The following is a 14,319-nucleotide window of genomic DNA, read 5'->3' as shown; positions in this document are numbered from 1 at the left end:
AACCCTGTGTTTGGCTAATGATAATTGACATTTTTTGCACCTGTGCATCAACTGTTCCATAAATTTCCAGCAGTTGTGTATGAGCTCTGACTGCACAATCTTGTAATGCATTATGTGTGTGATTTTCGGTATATTCTGATGATGTGACCCAAAATTTACCTGAACTAGGCTGTAGGATGTGAGACACATTGAGATGACACTTTTTTTATCTGTACTGTGATCAAAATTTTGGGAATGTCAGAAAAAGGATTTCCAAGAAGCAATCACAAAAAGAAATATGTAAAAAAAATATTGTGCACAAAAGCAATACAGGATAATTTATACACAGAATGAAAACAAATTTGAATTAATGAAATCAAGACTTTTACCTTGTTAAATGTAGTTTGAAGAAACTAAAGTTAAATTTTTATAATAAATATATATATACAGTTTAATTTTGTCTGCCCAGTATGTAACAAAATTTTTATATTGTAGTTTATGAATTTGTCACTTTATCAATAATGTTCATACAGAAATTTATATGTCGTTAAATATTTTCAGGTAAATAATAACAAACAATGGCAATTTTCAGTTTTGTAATACACTTCCTATTCTGCTCCAGACATGTCCTGGCAGAGACTTATGCATAAGTTTTATGCACAATTCTCTGGAGGAGGGGAGGTGGGGGAGGGGGCTGAATGGGTGTACATAATGCATCAGAGTAGGATATGACACAAACAGAACCATGCGATAACTCATCAACTGTAGAACTTGATACGAAGGTCACATACAACATCTAATATAGATTACAATACCAATATCACTTACATTTTGTGAACACTAATTAAACTTATTTCAACTTTGTTTCAGATCTCAGATTTAAATAGTTTATAATATCACAGTCAGTGTATTTGTATAAATATCTGAATACAAAATAAGCCTAGTATTATCAACATGTAACTATTTTCGGTATTGAAGCAAAACAGATTTCCACTGCAAAGCAGCTGATTGTGGAAAACTGATGTTATGTAACAATTTAAAAATTATATTAGCATCATGCAGTTTACCGTAATTTACCATAATTTAAATATCAAATAAATCAATGTTAATAGTTTTAGTTTGAAGTAATTTCATATAATATTTTTAGCATATTTTGTAACATATTCATTAGAATACACACTTCATGACATGGCATTGTTTATGTCAAAGTGAATTTCTGTAAACCTATGAAGTTTTAACTGTAATTTCAGTAAAACATTTTTGTAATAATGGCATGATATGTAAAGGCATTATTGTGATTACATTTGAATGATGTGGCAGAGACCATGCTGCCCTCAGTCTTGTATCAGTTATAGCAACTTATACGCTGTACAAGTTTAATTTTTCAGTTGTGTTAATACACCCAAAATTTTGTACAAGAACTGCTTTGACTTCTGCATTCAGTAGTTAGAAATGCCAAACATTGTCTGATATGGAAGGACAAATTAATTGTAGGCAGGTCAATTGAAAATTGGTAGTTATTGTGAAAAAAAAAGATGTACACCCACAGTCAAAGAAGCAATACAACGTACGAATAAGCTGCAGGAAGCAGTTTAAAACTTTGAAATATTACTGTTGCTCACATTATCTGTTGTAAAACACCATGAAAAATAACAAATTGTCACCTCCACCTTCCAGAAGCATTTGCAGGCTGCTCTTTAATTGTTGTATGGTACTGCATGCTCCAAAAAAGTCCAGCATATAGAAGAGGGTACTTTAAGCTCCCAGCTAGCTTTAAACAACCAAACAGAAGCCCTGTATTGGTAGTATAGCCTCAAATATTACAGGAGTCTTGTGTCACATCTGGAAGAAATAGTTATGGAAACTATGTAAAACTTAAGTTTAGATTGCAGAACAGATATTTGAACCCCATGCTTGAGTGAAAATTCAGTGCTCCTCCACAATTGTGTTGTGCACTGATGAGGTGGATGGATGTTGAGCCAAAACAGTTGAACACTGGCAACATTTGAGACATTACCAAACTTTGTTATACTAGGCTTATTATTGCATGCTGGTCTCTGCTCAGTAATTGTTTGTTGAGTCTTTATGAATCCTTCAAATTCTTTTCATAAAAATTTATAGCATTCATACACCTCACAAACCAGGCAGTTAAACAGAGACTTGATACTTTCCACATTCTTTTGCCAATCCCAGGAGTGGTCAATACAGTTTGTGAAAAATTTATAGAAACAGAAAACTTTTAGTACTGAGCAACCCACAACTTGTGGTCGTAGGCAAATGGTTAATTTTATATAGGACGAGGTAGTATGTTTTATTTAGCTCGATGCTGGCGGAGGTAGTGTTCAATGACAGAAGCCCTCATTGGAGGCGGCGATTGTTAGTGTGTGTGTGTAAGAAGGTCACACAAACTGTTCCTAGCAGAATTCTGGTTGAGAAGGGATAGTAACTGTGAAAATCTCTGACTAAATATCTACTTTTACAATGATGCTATTTCAGCAACCATCCAAATTATTAAATATTCTTGTTCATCATTATACAGTCATCATTCACAATCCATTGCCACACATCATACACTTGTCTAAAACCATTTCCAAAACCTTGTTCTAGGAACGCACTAATTGTTTCAGTCATATCACCATCTTCTTTAAAGGTATACAAGTATAACCATACTTGTGAAAGCAGTCAGGTAATATATTTCTGGTACCACGCACCGCGGAATTGGAATCCCTGCCAGATGTCACGGACATCGAAGACCCCTAGGGGTCTCTGCACCATCGCACCATAAGCTGTGGCAGCGGGCGTCTCTCCTGGCCTGCATTTAGTGTGAGGGCATCACAGTGTAACATGTGGTTGCAGCGGCCAATAGCGGCGTCCCTGACAGAGTACTTAAGTGCGTGCCTCTCGCTCAGCCAGTCAGTCTAACATTGTGTACATCTCTTGACATATCGCCTCGCCTTAGACACTGTATTTACTTTCGTGTTTTGTTTACGAATGGACATGGTTGTCTAGTTAGGTTTTCTTTACTCTATTGTCTCGTTCTTGTTGTTGTCGTAAGGTCCTTTGTTGGTCGTGTCCGTCCTCTGTGTTGTGTTGTTGCTCGCGGGCCGCTCTGCAGGTCCCGCCACATTTTTCTGTTACTTCAACCCCGTGACTGTTCTGGTCGCTGTTACAACAATATTCAGTATTGTGTAGGCCATGTACACCTTCCTCTGTGTACAGAGGTGTGAAAATTTAGTCTCAAAATGAAAAGTTTGATATTTTCTAGTTTCTCTCATTCTGGAATTATTCAGTCATGTGATACTGGAATTCACTCAATTACATCTGCCTGGCAACATTTACCTTTCCTATTGGCAGTACTATGCCAGTATCAATGTTGGCAGCACTTCCTAAGCTCTCAATTGTTGTTGTTGGGACAGAGATGGCATGGTTGCAGCTGTGTTGGTTGCAGTTTAATTCGGCCGACTCATACCTAAGGTATGTTTTATGTTTAGTGTACCATCAAACAATAATTTATGAGTATTTCTACTTGCATTTTCATTATTATCAACAATTCTTATGTTTGTCAAATATTTGTTGTTTATGGGTTGGAAAAATCATCGGTCACCAAGAAAAGTTGCTTCTATAAAACTGTTACTCAAAGAAAACCAGTATTCACAGTGAGACACAGTAAACAGATTACAAATTTCACAAAAATCTGCAAGCTGCATTTGACAGTCATTGAAAGATGGCCATAATTTTAGCCCTGCATGTTGAGGGAACTGTGTATGCAACCGCAAACTGTCCGCTAGAACTCAATGCAAATTTGTCTAGACGGTGAAAAATCACAGAAGAGCTACCAGGTAAGATTTGAAGAAGGCCGTGGAGAACTTTGGAGTCAATGTTTGTACCTTCACAGTCCACAAAAGACTTATTAGTGCAAGGCTTCTAACTCGATGACCATGCTAAAAAGCAAAACTTACCCCTGCAATGAGTGCAAAGGGACTTAAAGGGACTCATGAGGCTAGAAATCAGGAGAGGACTGGAGCAAGGTAGTAAACTTTATATAAACCGGTTGAGAATATCTATGTGAAAAATTCCTTTGTAAGATGAATATCTGTTTTCAGCAAAATATTGAAAAGAGACATGGAGAATTATTTTCTTCTGTTCATACGAGAATATAACATATGAATTAATAAATTTTTTTATGATTAAACGGCTTTTTTGTCTGCTTTCCTGAGGAGTATATATTCTCCTATCTGAAGAAAGTAGCCAGTATTTCTGAAGAACAGTTGAAGTTTTTTGCTTTTCTCCAATTCCAAGCCCTCTTTGCACTCGTTTCCTACTAGTTGTTGTCTCTCGCTCAGTTTGTCTTCCTACGCTTTGTTTCTCCATATCCCAGCCACTCCCATGTCCACATAGAAAGAAAACTGATGACAGTTTGTGTGGTAGCAAGGCCCAATTCCACTTGTCAAAGATTATAATGGGTGGTTGGTGCACCCTATTAGTATTGTGATCAACCAACCATTTTTCTTCTATCAACTGTCTTTTTGATACTATTAACAGGACAATGGTATGAACAGATGTACTGGAGAATGTAGTGAAAGTTTTTATTAATTTTACTGGAGCTAAATGACCTTTGTTTTCTGTTTAAACAAGAGTACCACAATCTTGAAACAGAAGACTGAAGACCACACTGTTTAGCACTCAACAATTTTATATCCATCTGTCCACCACATCTAACATACTTGAGCTTAGGAAGAATCGCCAACCTCTTGTTTGGCATCCATCCTCTGTGCTGAACATCTACCCTTTAAGGTGGAAGGTTTCCTTAATATCAAGATTTTTAGAAAACTACTTAATTACAGTTTGTGTAGTCATATTTGTAACTAATTATAGATTCTAAAACAAAATTAATCAGGTTTAATGGGTATGCTATGACATATGAAAAATTTCCTGCTTTATGATATCATGACTGGATTTACTGCAGTCTTTTCGTTCTATTTTCTGCATTTCTGGCGCACAGATATCAGTATTTTTATTTGATTTCTGGTAGGTACAAAATGAATCTCAGTAAAAAACAGTTTACAAACATGTATTTGCTTGTACTAAAATTCTCAAACTTTTGTTCATCAAAATTATCACCTGCAGCCAGCCAACAGCAAAATTTAAGTAACGTAATTATTATGAGGTTTTAACCAAATATATCCTGAATTCAGTGTTCTGCAGCATCTCTATAGTCTGTAGTAAGGATTAGTAACTAGATGGCCACAAAAAATGTTTTTTTTTCTATAGTAAATCAACTGCAGATGTGCACACTAAGTAATTATTATAGAATTATCGGTAGGTTTGTTTATTAACATGTATGGCAAAGTACTATCCATAGGTTCCATCAACTTTTGTACTTTGTATGGCACATGTACTTTCTTTGAAACTGCTACTGCCATCAGATTCTTCTTGGAACATAGACAGTACTAAACACATCACCCACAGTTACTAATATATTTTATCAGTTGTCACGTCACAGCACAGCATGTAACCACTATCATGGTTTTTGTCTTCTTCATAATATCGTAAGTGCATTGAAGTTTTGATCAAGAGTCACTATTGTCTCTTAGTTTTCAGAATCACCTGAACATAAGAAGTAAATTACACTTCTGTTATGGTCAGTATACCTGTTTCTGCATTATTTTCAAAATCCAGTCCCGGAACTGTGCAACATCTGTGAAGACAATGTATTGCCTCAAGTCACAGCTTCCAGTTTCAGGATCACGTAGAGAGAGGCTTACAATTCCACGCAGAAACCATTGCCTTCCACTTTCTCCATCAGAGGGAAGGAAGAGACCACCTCCACTGTCACCTGAACAGGGCCCTGTCTCTGTTGACAATAGAAAGCAAAAGTCATACATGTCACAAAATATTCTTAAATGCATAAGCTGCATCAGTGATGGCAAAGAAATTTGTAACATGCTTCACATACACAAAAAGAAAGGGAAACATATCTTTCTATACAGGGTGTCCCAGGAGAAATGATCAATATGACAATAACACTAATTTGTAGCAAAAGATTACTTATGGACATATACTCTAATACAAATCTTTTCCGAGTGTAACACATTTTATGTCACTTTGGTGTTCTTTTCCTGCGTAAATAAAAAACTGTGACCTGTAGCAAAAATGTTTCTCAGTATGAAATTGAGATACATTAAATTTCCAGCACGAAAGGTCCTATTCATTTTTTTTCTCTGCATGAAGAGAACAAGAAAATACTGAAAATATATGACAAACATGTGCTATAGCTTAGGTAGTTTCTCAACTTGATAGACCACAAGTGATATATATCAAATTGTTCATTCTGACTTCTTCTACATTGTTGTAATATGACAGTAAATGTGTTCTGTTGTTGAAACCATTTGAAATAGGGCATATGTCCTTGTGAAACTTGTTTACTGTAAATGACTGAATTTGTCAAACTGACCATTCCACCCAGGACATATTGTATATGTTATTTCGTGTGCCATATGAGACCTTGTCATTTCATGCTACCATAATGTTAAGTTATTAATTAATTATTATTAGTTACTTTGTTCTGTATTATATGGTAAATAAGTGTATTAGTGCATATTCTAGTTCAAATAATGAAAGTTTCCCTTTTCCAGTCATATTAATCATTGCAAGTGAAAAGTTTTTAAGAAAGAAAGTCATACACTCAGGTTTAAATTTGCTTATGATGAAACAGGATAAACTCCATTCGGCTTTATTTGTTTGCATTTGTATTTCATTTAAAAGGCTAAGTTGTCAAGAATTTTGTGCTAACCTACAGGAGTTACTGCAGGTTTGATTTTGATTAAGCTTATGTGTGGACATTCAGTTTATGAAGTTGGTGGACCTAATTTATTTATGCTTACCTGTTAGTATAAACTTAAGTGTAACAGGCCACTAATATCTGGAAGTGCATATAGATTTGTAATTATTTATAAGGGGTGATCAGGAAGTTTCTGTTCTAAGGCCACACTTAGCCCTTGCTACACAACAGTTCTTACATACCAGCATCAGAGTCATGCTGGGTTGCATGTATGCTGCAGCAACACTTGAAGATACCTACTTTTCAATTGCCCCTTATGTAACAGTGTGAGCATGTGCGACAAATGTGCATGTTGCCGCAGGTTAGTTAATAGGTTGACACTGATGTGCACACATTGTGAACTGCAGTTTAACTTGAGTGGAAGAGAAAACAGGATTCTAAATGAGGCTCCCTAATCAATGTGCATAGTATATTTAAAGGATATGAAGATTGAAGAACAGAAAATGAAGTTTTGTGTCCTTCAGCCATAAACTGAGGACATTTAAAATGAATTACAGAAATTGTTAAATTGTTGGGGAAAGGGGGAGGAGGGAGGGATAAGGTGAAATGGGAGCGCCAGAACAGATCTAGCTTCTAACTTGTTGAAGAGGAGAAGCCTCATTCAGCTGTACATTGAAGTATGGCACAGTAGACATTTAATAAGAATTTAAGAGATGTGTCACAAGCTGAGCTGTGTAGAAAAAGGGAGTTCATGCCATAAAGTAGCTGCCATGAGTGGGATTTAGGTGAACAGCAGTAAGAAAAACTATGATTGAGGTATCAGATCATAAGTACTGTAAAAGATAGTGCTACCCTTGGTCAGGTAATAGAGGATATTGAGGCACTGACTAGGGATTTGAGTTGTGGTGATTTACTTTGTTCACTTTCAGTGACAGCAGGAGTCAAAGTACCACGCTCACCAAATATCAGTGGCCAGCGAAGCTCTTGTCAGTCAGCCTATCATCACATTACTCCACTGCCCACGCTGGTAACTTCTGCTGCAAGTACACCTTTGATCCCTTTGCTTTCCAAAAACGTTGTATTCTTAACTGTCATGAGAAAGAATCTTTGCTTCTGGTTAACTGAATCAACTTCTCCCAACCATGCTCTTGGCACTTCAGTTCTCACAATGCCATGTAGCTTGTGACTTTAGCTACTGCACCTCACCAGAGTTCATTTTATCTATGAAGTTTCATATCCAGAACCATTTTACCATAGATTCTCACTGTCCAATTTTATGCTTTCCCATTTGAAGAAAGCTCTCTTAGAGACTCCTTCCATGTCATCCTTTGAGGAGCAAAAACTACTATCCTGAGGACCACCACCAAAGCACTATGCTTCTCTACAGCTGAATACACCTGCCCAGTATGGACCAGATCTACCCACGTGAAAAGTTCTACGCAAGCATTAATAAAACATGTTGACTCACAACAGGGTGTATGGAACCCATGCCTCTACCAAATCTTTACAGAGCTGCTCATTGCAAAATGAGTCCCAGGTCCTAAAGAACATCTCACAAATTCACAGAGAGGTTCAGACAAATCATCAATGATCAACATGCTTTTTTTTATACTGACTGTGAGCCTAGACGGCTGAGATGCTGTAAAAGGTAAACATGGAGGACCTTGAACTGCATAAGAACATGCATGACCCCAGTGAAAAATTCTATGATCATGTGGGGTCATGGTAATGTGAATGATAAGTGATTTTGGTGCTGTGCAAGACATGGAACACATCCTGTCCTGTCCAAACTGCCCCTGCAGATACAACCTCAATGATTTGGACAAGAAAGAAGCCCTGAACATGGCCTAATACTTGACTGGAAAGCTACAATTGGTTTCTGGACATGAAAAAGTAAAGTTCGACTATTGAAACTAGATGCAATAAATGGAGAGTAATTTGTAACAGTGTTGGGTTAATTAATGTAACTACAACATATCCAGGCAAATCATTGAATTCCACTTCCTCTAGTTGAGTATATTTTCAAAATTCTTCTTAGTTCTGTGTTTACCATTCACACTTCCTCCTCTCAGTTATGTACATTTGTGATTGCTCCAATAAAATCACATATAGTTTTTTCTTTAAAATTTTTTTGCAATAATTACAATGTTTATTATTTTCACAAGTATCAAATGGTACATGTTACAAATGTTTTGGTCCCTATATGTTATTCCTGTTACCAGCAGCGTCCATATCATAGGTTGTAGGGGAGGCCAAGACCTGGGTGTATTGATTATTTTTTGTACTCTAAAGATGAATGGCAGCTTTTAAGTAGGCATAAAAAAGTTTCAGGTCTGACCCTGTTAAAAACCTACATAATGCCTACTTTTAAATCATTTTCTCGAAATAAACACGTCTGACTACATTATATTTTTTTCCCTTGTCCCGAGAACTAGGGGGTGGGAGGGGACAGGATGGCACCCCTTGTCCCTGGGTATGGGTGCTCTTCCCTGCCACATTGGGGCTTTGAAAGAGCATATTCTAGTAACAGTTTTAAAAGCTTTTTCTAAATATACAAACACTACAAGCATAGGTTTGCCTTTCTTTGGTTTGTCTTCTAAGGTAAGTTGCAAAGGCCACCACATCAATACCAACATAGGTCATACTTGTGGGATTTCTAGCCATTAAGAGCCAATTTTGGGTGATGTCCAATAACGTAAGCATGGATGTAAGAGTAAACTGTTATTTTGTAAACTACATTATGCTTTGAAAATTGGGTGAGCCAGATTTTACTGTTTTGGATTAACTACAAGCAGTAATGGGACTTTGACATACAGAAAATGTTCCTGGTTAGAAATTTAGAAAAAATAGATGTACATTATTATTCTTATGCAATGTGAATCCCCTTGTTTACATGTATGGGGGGCCGTATTTCAAATTAGGGTAAATTACATGAAATTAATTAATTAGTTGTGCTGTACATCATATCATACAGAAAAATTAAGGTAACAAAAATAGGTACTCTGAAGTCAGAATCTAATTGAGGTTAGGGGAAAATCCGAAGCAAAAACTGCAAGTGGCTCAGAATTTTATGTATAATTATTTCAGAGGATAATCAGTGTTAGGTCATTTCAAATATGTTACTGGAAAGTTACAATGCTTAGCTTTCTGTTGGCAGGGGTGACCTTTCTCAAATACACTGATTAGCTCATAGGGTTTTGCATGCTGTGAACTGCAGTTCTAACATATTTTAATTGTATATTTTAAAATTATGAGTGTCCTAATGGAAATCAATTACATCTAGGTAAACAGAACAACCAAAATTATAACCTGAACAATAAATTCAAGTGAAATTAAATCTAAATATTGTGTTGTGACTTTCATGTGACTGTAACATGCCAATAGGTAACATATTGAAAACAAAATAGAGACTTAGGAAAAAGCCTTGTCTATTTATGGGTATAGAAAAACTTTGCAGAGGGAAAAATCCACCATACTACATCACAAAGTGTAATCAACTGTTGCTTGCAGTTCGTCCATATGAAGTTTACATAGTACCTCATTTAATGTTTGTTATTTGCTTAGACATTAGGGAGCCAATTTACATGTTACCACTGTTTGCATGACTCAATTCCCATATATGTCTTTACCTCAATTTATATTGATCGGATGAAACTACTCGTGGCACTAACCATTTCGAAAGCCTCCACAGAACGTCCGTTCATTGGCGAGGAAAATAAAATCCTTTCGGCTGTTTATGCAGTCTTCTCTGGACACAATAGGAACATTTGCCTTGTGTGGTAAATCAGTGACTTTGTTGCCCAGTTCATCCCGGCCCCATCCAACAACCTAATGTAACATTAAAATGTCGTATGACATACATGTAACATTTTAACAATAAAATACTATTTTAATAACTAAATATTAGAGTGTAAATCCAAGCATTAAGCAGATCAAGATAACAAAAGGCTGTTCTCAACCCAAAAGTTGGTTTACTTCATTAGACATGGCATTGGATGTGGTATGCCTTTGCTTTCCTCCAGTACTAACACACCTTCTCTTCAAATGAACAGCTCAACCTCAGTTCAGCTCAGCTAATGACACCAATACTAGATATCAGAATGATCCACATAAAGACTTTATTTATTTATCTAGTCCTTCTAATCCTACATATATACACAAAAGCACATTTCATTATCGATGTGGCAAACCAGTCCCCTCACTAAAGAATAATCTACATTATGTACAAGTGCGGAAGAGTGAATTATGCACACTCAGTTAGAACAACAGCCCAGATCTCTCTGAGACTTCTGATATATACATCACAAATAAGTGCTCGTCAGTCATACAAGTGAAAAGTTCTAAGGATCATAGTGTTTACAGTGACAAAACCCTTTCATCACGATATATCGCCAAAGGCACACTCAATTGGCATATGACAGACACTCAAAAAAGTAGTGCTACGGTGAATAACAGCTCTGAAGGTAATCAGTCTGATCAACATGCAGCTACTCCAGAACACCATCATCCACAATCTCTAAGCTCCAAGGAAGAAAAATCAAGAAGAAAACTGATGCTTGTTGTCAACAGCCACAGGGCCAGAATCACTTCTCATATACTAAATGAGGCATCTACAATGATTGGTGCTATGGGATTCATCAAGCCAGGTGCAGGTTTAACTGAAGTGAGGAAACATGCCAATTCGGCAGAGGTCAGTAAGTTATCCACTAATGATTAGATTGTGGTAACTGGAGGACTGAATGATATCTTTAAAAATGAAACATCAAATGTTTGTCAGGAAGTAAAGGAATGTTTGAGTCACTTAACTCATACTAATGTTGTTGTTCTCAACATCCTGCATTGTCATGATCTACCACAAGGTCATGCATGAATCATGAAATAAATGTAGCTGATGAGCAATATCAATCATTTGCTAAATACTTCAGAAGTGTTACTATAGTGAATATAAACAATATTGGCTACCAATTCCTCACGATTCATGGACTGCATCTAAATGGCCTGGTGAATGAAGTGCTCAGTGAAGTAGGAAATAAGTCTTAAGAGGTAATCATGTGGTCAATATCATTCTATGAACATCAGAAATCTATTTCTAAGCCTTTTTTAGGCTAAGTGTTAAGACTGGTGATAATCAGAGAAGTAATAATTTGCCAAACAGTCCGAGTTTATGGGGAGATGCTAAGCTATCAAAATGTAGCAATGAACCAAGAAATACCATTAGCAGTAAACTATGTGTGTTCCGCCAAAACATCAGTGGTCTCAGAAGCAAACTGGAGCTTCTAAATCTCAACATTAATGATGATGAATCTGTAAACGATGCACAAGTAATATGTCTGACAGATCACCATGTGACAAGCGGAACTGAAATGCCTCAAACTGATGGATAGTCATTAGCAGCTAGCTATTGTAGTACTATAAAGGAGAAAGAAAGGACTACAATATATGTTAAAACTAATGTAAAATATAAATCCCAGACATAATTACTTACGGTGTAGATTCTCACTTTGAAGTCTGTGGAACATAAATTACCACAAATAATAAGTCAGTTATAATTTTGCCAGTTTACAGGGCCCCTGCAGGGGAAATATGTATCTTTCTAAACCCTTTGGAACAAGTTTTGAACAAATAAGTACAAAACACAAGGATTAAATTATCGTGAGTGATTTTAATATTAACTTCTTAACTATAAATAACAGCAGAACTAGAGCACCTAATGGAATCATTTAACCTAATTTCAGTAGTTATCTTTTCCACTAGAGTAACTAGTACTTGTAAGAGAGTAATTGACAGTGTATTCCTGGACAGATACAGAAGCAGCAGTATTATTGTAAGACAAATTCTCAGTGGTCTGTCAGATGATGGTGGTCAGCTGCTTACCGTAAATGATATCAAACTGTGTGATAAACTGAAGCACTCCTTTAAAACTGACAGGCCAGTCAATAATGATAACTTAGTAATCTTCAACCTTCTCTCAGTGCAGATCGACTAGACCCCTGTATTTATGGAGAGGAATATTAATGAAGAATTTAATCTGTTCTCTAATGAGTTTATGTCATTGTTTGAGGCTGTATTTCCAAAAATAATCTTGAGAAACAATCCTCAGGCCACAAAACATAAACTCTTGATTACTAAAGGGATCAGAATTTCCTGTAGAACAAAAAGAAATTTATATGAATTCCTAAGGCTACCTAATGATCCCATCAAAAAGGAGGACTACAGATTGCACTGTAATATTTTAAAAAGGGTAATAAAAAATCTGAAACTACGTACGTAACATCTGAAATTTATAACTGAAGTAACAAATCAAAAACTGTCTGGCAAGTTATAAAAAGGGACAGTGGTAAAAAAGTAGAGTACATGACTGACATAGAATTAATTCAGGAGGGAAATGTTGTAACAAATACTGAGGAAGTTATAATATCTTCAATAAACATTTTTTAACAGCTGCTGAAAAAGAAAGGCTCAGTGGGTGATGTGACAGCCACTCTGCACAAAGCTAAAAATGCCAGAGTTTGCCAGATGCAGATAATCCCAAAAACAATTAGTGAGATCAATAAGACAATCAGAGAGATCAAGTAGAAAAAAATCTTGTGGGGTTGATAATATTTCAACTAAGATACTTAAGCACTGACATTGCTATGTAAATGCAGTTTGCAACTGATGTAACAAACTACCACCCAATATCTGTTGCTAACACGTTTTTCAATGCTCCTTGAGAAACTGGTATACAGGAGAATTGTTAATCACCTGAACAGGCATAACATTCCCAGTCAATGTCAGGCCTTGCCTATCAATTGATGATGCCATTTTATCTTTCACCGCTTAAATTCTTGAATCTCTTAACAGAAAATTTGCACCAATTGGAATCCTATGTGACATATCCAAAGCTTTTGACTGTGTCAGCCATGAAATTCTGCAAAATAAAGCAGACTACTATGGGTTAAGTGTAATAGTGGAGACATGGATTAAATCCTACCATACAGATAGGAAACAAAGGGTAACAATTACTGACAGTAATGGAATCCCAGATTTACGCAAGTGGGGCACAGTCAACACTGGAGTGCCTCAAGGCTTGGTATTGGGACCCTTACTGTTTCTTATATTTATAAATGACCTCCCACACTGCACCACCTCACTGAGCAAGTTCACCCTATTTGCTGACAATTCTTTTCTTCTAGTTGATAAAGCAATAGGGAACAACCGGGAAACATCTGTGAACAATGCATTTGATGACATTCTGAAATTGTTTCACTGTAATTGACTCTCCCTGAATATAAAAAAAAACTCAGTATGTACAGTTTCAAATGGCACATAGAAAACCTGATGTTATGTATATAGAATGTAATGAACAACAAATAAAGCAAGTTGACTCAGCTAAGGTCCTGGTTGTGTACAGAAATTGCAAACTAAATTGATCAAACCATACCCTAGATCTAGAAAAAAGGCTACATTCTGCAACATTTGCCTTATGCATAATTACATCAACCACACATAAGGAGGCCATGAGAGCTGCTTACTTCGAATATTTCCATGGACTTTTGTCTTACATAATCATGTTTTGG

General features: G+C 36.3%; 1 protein-coding gene across 2 annotated transcripts in view; it reads right to left on the bottom strand.

The window, feature by feature from the left end:
• Window positions 1–281: 281 nt before the first annotated feature.
• LOC126283931 (serine protease gd-like) overlaps window positions 282–14,319 on the bottom strand; it is a 199,224-nt gene continuing 185,186 nt past the window's right edge. Inside the window, exons 8-10 of one of the 2 annotated variants that reach the window (XM_049982317.1) lie at window positions 10,432–10,588; window positions 5,631–5,833; window positions 282–1,821 (exon numbers count right to left, since the gene is read on the bottom strand). In XM_049982317.1, the coding sequence (XP_049838274.1) occupies window positions 1,816–1,821; window positions 5,631–5,833; window positions 10,432–10,588 (366 nt within the window). In that variant the 3' untranslated portion in view covers window positions 282–1,815. Of the gene's footprint in view, window positions 5,834–10,431; window positions 10,589–14,319 lie in introns of both variants that reach the window. The other variant, XM_049982316.1, reaches the window with a different exon arrangement.

This window comes from Schistocerca gregaria, chromosome 8, assembly GCF_023897955.1.
Source record: "Schistocerca gregaria isolate iqSchGreg1 chromosome 8, iqSchGreg1.2, whole genome shotgun sequence".
Lineage (NCBI taxonomy): Eukaryota > Metazoa > Arthropoda > Insecta > Orthoptera > Acrididae > Schistocerca > Schistocerca gregaria.
The sequence above is the reverse complement of the archived record's forward strand: the minus strand, read 5'-3'. Positions and strand labels throughout refer to the sequence as shown.